The sequence below is a fragment of the Montipora foliosa genome, unplaced genomic scaffold (assembly GCF_036669935.1).
Source record: "Montipora foliosa isolate CH-2021 unplaced genomic scaffold, ASM3666993v2 scaffold_22, whole genome shotgun sequence".
Classification (NCBI taxonomy): domain Eukaryota; kingdom Metazoa; phylum Cnidaria; class Anthozoa; order Scleractinia; family Acroporidae; genus Montipora; species Montipora foliosa.
The window spans coordinates 17,501-22,500 of record NW_027179523.1 but is presented as its reverse complement, the minus strand read 5'-3'; the positions used below and the strand labels follow the sequence as shown (position 1 = coordinate 22,500).

At 39.1% G+C, this 5,000-nt stretch overlaps 1 protein-coding gene across 1 annotated transcript in view; it reads left to right on the top strand.

Moving 5' to 3' along the window:
• LOC137986518 (eukaryotic translation initiation factor 3 subunit E-like) overlaps positions 1-4,307 on the top strand; it is a 14,647-nt gene extending 10,340 nt beyond the window's left edge. Inside the window, exons 10-11 of the mRNA XM_068833549.1 lie at positions 56-196; positions 2,649-4,307. Coding sequence (XP_068689650.1) covers positions 56-196; positions 2,649-2,693 — 186 coding nt within the window. The 3' untranslated portion in view covers positions 2,694-4,307. The remainder of the gene's footprint in view (positions 1-55; positions 197-2,648) is intronic.
• Positions 4,308-5,000: the final 693 nt, after the last annotated feature.

The following is a 5,000-nucleotide window of genomic DNA, read 5'->3' as shown; positions in this document are numbered from 1 at the left end:
GGAGCTAGTCATATAATAAGAATGGTTAGGGTCATTTGCATTCTGATCGTTTTAGGGTCATGTAGTCATGGGTACCCAGGCTCCCTCTGTGTACCAACAAGTCATTGAGAAAACCAAAGGAGTTATGTCGCGTACACAAGAGCTTGCGCGGAATATTGAAAAGAGGCTGAATATCGACAAGAAAGGTTATGAAGGGGTAAGTGAAGCGCGAAAAATATAAATGAATAATTGTAAACCTAAGAAAATAATGTTTGCAATCAAATAGGCCAGTTTCGTATTCTAACGGTTGGACTGGATCTAGCATGAAATGGAGGCTAATGCGGGCAAATTAATTTGCATTTGAAAACATTTGCCTGCATTAGCCTCCATTTCATGCTAGATCCAGTCCAGCCGTGAGAATTCGAAAATGGTCTAACATTAGCTCTACTGTACAATTTTCTCCAAAACCTGTTCCCTTTAAAGGGAGCCTCCACTAAAACAAGAAAATTATTTTAAGCCACAGGACATCAGTGTTCACAATCAAAATTGTTTGAACTTTTTTCATTGAAAGTGTTTGTATTCAGAGTCGCTTGTTTTAGTTTTCAAATTTCCCAGCCGCTGCCATCTTGAATGATAGTGACGCGTTATGGTTGCCTTGTTGTGACAAAAAGTTCTTTGTGTCAAAACAATAGAGCAAGCGTAACACGTCACAATAGGGACCTTAACGACGACGACTTGGACGAAAACGTAACCTCAAAATAGAACTTTTCTCTAGTAAAAGTCTTTCGCGATTATTCCATCTCGTTCACGTCGTACAATGTGGGCGAAGTATCTTAGAAATTAATTGGTACGAGCGGTTTCAGACTGAAAATAGGGAATGAAAGATTCTCATAGGACGTTTTCCATGTACAAAAAATTTCCGGAAGGGTGAAAAACGTGTTCCATTTAACTCAGGTCTGGTCGCCGCCCAGTGATTGCGGTTTTACGCGCCAAAATTTAAAAATGTGGCCGTGAATAGCCTGGAAGTTGGTAAGACCTTTCAAAAGTTGTAAATTGAACACACATTTCCATCGGAAAGTTTCCAACGGGAAAACAGGACTACCTTTTCAGAAGTTCCGTTTATTCCGAAAAATTTCCAGTGGAACGAACCAAAAACGTGTGTTCCATTTACATCCCAACCGGAATTTCCGGAATTTCTTGGTAAATGGAAACGCCCATAACCTCATCATAAACTCAAATTTGGTGATTTCAAGTCGTCGTCATGCAGAGTACCTCAAAAATAAGTGCTAAAATCCGTGCTGCACGTGCAGCACGATTATTTATTCTCTTTTAACCAATGATATCACTGTTTTGTGGCGTTTTCGTCGAGTCGTCGTCGTAGATCTTAAGCTCCCTAATTATTCAAGATGACGGCGTCCGGAAAATGAGCGAATCTAAAATACATTTTTTCCCGATAAAAACCTTTTTTTTGAAAAAGTGAACAAATTTGATTGCAAACATTATTTTGTTCGGTTTAAAATTAGGAGTAGTTTCCCATTAAAAACTGACTAGGAGAATATTTCCTGGACTCGGAGCGCAATGAAAAATTGAAAAAGTGGAGTACTTTGTTCGGCTCGACCGAACTTCATCGGCCACTATAAAATGCGAATGTTAAGAAGGACTATACTGTGTCGTGCTGATTTAGGTCGACAGGACTTGAGTCGTATCATAGACGTTGGCTGATTCAAAACCATTTTCTCTATTCAAAGAGGGTTTTCTTAACCGGATCTCAATCGATTCACTGTTGTTTTGATGGAATTACGCCGATTCTCCCGTAAAATGACAATAAAGTTTCCTTTAAAAATTGTCTTCAGCAAGCACTATTGCAATTTCTAGAGCATGAGGAGACTTCGGTTGATCTCTATAATGTATACATTTTCATTCAAAATTCCCGACGTTTTATTTTTTTAGTAACGAAGGTCATTATTAAACAATGTAATTTATGACACTATATAATGATTAATTATATATTAGAGCGGTTTTTAAATGAGTGTCGTAAAACCAAAATCAAAGTAATTACTTTTGCCAATCAAAAAGGACGGAGACTAACCAGTAAACCAATCAAAACTCGCAGTAATTACACGTAGCCGGCACAAAAGGCGGTAAAGTGTGCACGCGCGAGCCACGATTGGTTTTTGTTTCACTTCTGATTGGTTGAAAAAGTGGCGCGAGAACTTTGAACCAATCACTGAGTAAAGTAGATGCAAAACCAAAGCAATTCGCTAATTACTATCGACACTCAATTGAAAACTGCTCTATATCATGGTATATATATATATATTTTTTTTTTTCCCATCTCGGAATCATTATCGCGCTGCGATTTGGCGGATGTTCATATACACTTTTAACTTACTGCTGAAATCAATGCTGGAATGCTAAAAATAAATTTTTTGGGCTCCTGGATCACCAGTTTGATACAAGCTTGAATTTTTATGTTCGACTCAGAGCAGAAAAGCCACGCTACTTTATGCGATATACAAGTATTACGGACCATTTTGAGCATAAAAAGCATCCTTACAAAAACATCCTTACAAAATCATTGGAGCTTAAGTTTAACGTGACATGACAGATTTGAAACAGAAATGCGGGTTTATATATCGATAGTTGTCTTCTTGTTTAATTTTTTTCAGGGCGCATGGGATGCGTACGACCCATCTGGATTCTTTAAACACTAAGCACTACTCATTCATCTGATGTGGACCTCTTTGTCCTCAAATTCTTCTTCAATGTACTAATGCAAGTGTGGCCTGGATGTGTCACTGCCAAACTGCATGTACTAAAACCCGGAACACCCTGGAAGTAACCCAAAACCCTCAGTTTGGCTAACCCTAGGCTGCGCCAGGCCTTAAGTTGATTTTTAGGCCTAGGGTTAGCCTAAAATAATTGAGGGTTTCGGCTTACTTTCAGGGTGTTCCGGAGTGTTACGGTGTTCCTGGTTTTAGTACATGCCCTGGCAACCTGCATTCTATGCCCTTGATATTGCTTAACATGAAAGAGTAGTTTGTTCTAAGCATCCACAAGACAATTTTGTCGCCAGAAGCAATGATTCTTATACATTTGTGTTCAAAAAGAATTTCGAAACGGAAATGCGACGGCAGCGACTAAAACTCGTCCATCATTTGACTGTGTAAAGGAATGTTTTTGCAATGGCATTCTGGATGATGTTAATAGGGAGCTTGATTGAGCAACAACAACGGCGGCATATTATTCCCCCAATGGGACATTAAAACAAAGAGACCTGAACCAGTCACAAGCTTGACTTGCCTTTGTTTTAATGTCCCAGTGGGGGAATAATAATGAGCTTGCCCTCCAGCATGGCTGATTTTGTACCATGTGATCGTCAGTTGCAAAAGGCCTGTTGAATTAAAAACTCGCAACTTTGCGGATAAAAAGTAAGATGGTGGTAACTGTGAATTAACAGTTATTCTTGGAGGGGGCTAGATTTATAATAATAAATGACCAAATAAGACGCGAACCATTTATACGAGATGTTCGCGTCTTATGTAGAACGCGAACGTATAAATGGTACAGTTCACGTCCTATTTAAGACGCGTCTTATTTTCTCCCGTATAAATGGCCCTAATGGATATTTCCCTGCGGTATTCCGGAAAAAAAAAAACGTAAAATAACCAACTGTAACGTTTTGACGACGACATGAACAAGTTGAAATCTTTGTGGAATTCGTAACAAAATTAATGACGTTTTCGTTGCCGTAACCATCGTTGTTTCTTAAACTTCTTATTACCAACGACGACATGTACCCTAACATTTGGATTAACACCTAGTTCAAGACTTAACAGATCTTCACTAGCCACCTCCAGCGGTAAATTTATTTTCTGTATTGGCATATTATTAGAGTCATTATAAGATTGAAGAGCGAGTTAGACTTCTCCCTCTTCGTGAGAAACGTTTCGACCTCAAAACCTAATGCGCATGTTCAGAGTGAAGCCGTACTGTGTCTAACATGCTTTTGTAGTTATTGCTTTGTCACAAGCAATTTTGTAGGTCAGTATTCTTTCTATCAAGCAATTTTGTGCTGTTAGCCTTGTATGTCACTATTAATCCATAGCCTGGCCTGGTAGACAAATCGAGACAAAAAACGGATGCTTCTAATGATTCACAATCAAGATTGTTTTCGCCGGCGTTGCTGGAGTCCGATCCCAACGCGTTGACGATAGAGAATTTTGACTAAAAAAAAGTAAAGCGAAAGCAATAAACTGAGGGAGGGTGTCACGAAAAAAAGCTAGAGCAGTTTTTGTGTTTACAAATATATATATATTTTAAATTTTCTTGGATTTCTTTAATCCTGTCATCTAATTGTAGTTGCCCAGACCTTACTCCTTCGCATCCATTGGAACAACAAAACTGAAACAACCCAAACCCATTCAAAAATGCTAACCTTAGGCCTAAACATTATCTAAAGCATATTGTTTAGGCCTAAGGTTAGCATTTTTGTGAAGGTTTGGGTTGTTTCAGCTATTGTACCCTTGTTTCAGTTTTGTTGTTGTAGGCTCCTCATGTCCAAGGGCACTTTGAGATATGCAAACAAGTCTTTACCCACGGTTTCGAGAAAAAAAAATAGCCAGTGATCAAGTCTTTACCGAAACCGTGAGGAAAAAAATACTTTGCAGAACAATAGAGCTCGATTCCCCAAGAAAAAGGATGGTCGCCCCTTTCCGACATTGCCGCGCTGACGTCATGTGAAGGTCGAGAATACACCCATTGCTCTTATTTCGTGAACACCTTGATTTAGGATAGAGCGACTTTTAATCGAGTGTCGTAAAACCAAAACCAAAGTAATTACTTTTGCCAATCAAAAACGACGGAGACAATCCGGTAAACCAATCCAAACTCGAAGTAATTACACGTAGCCGACACAAAGCACGGGAAAATGTGCACGCTCGAGCAACGATTCGTTTCGGTTTGACTTCTGATTGGTTGAGAAAGTGGCGCGAAAACTTCGAACCAATCACCTAGTGAAG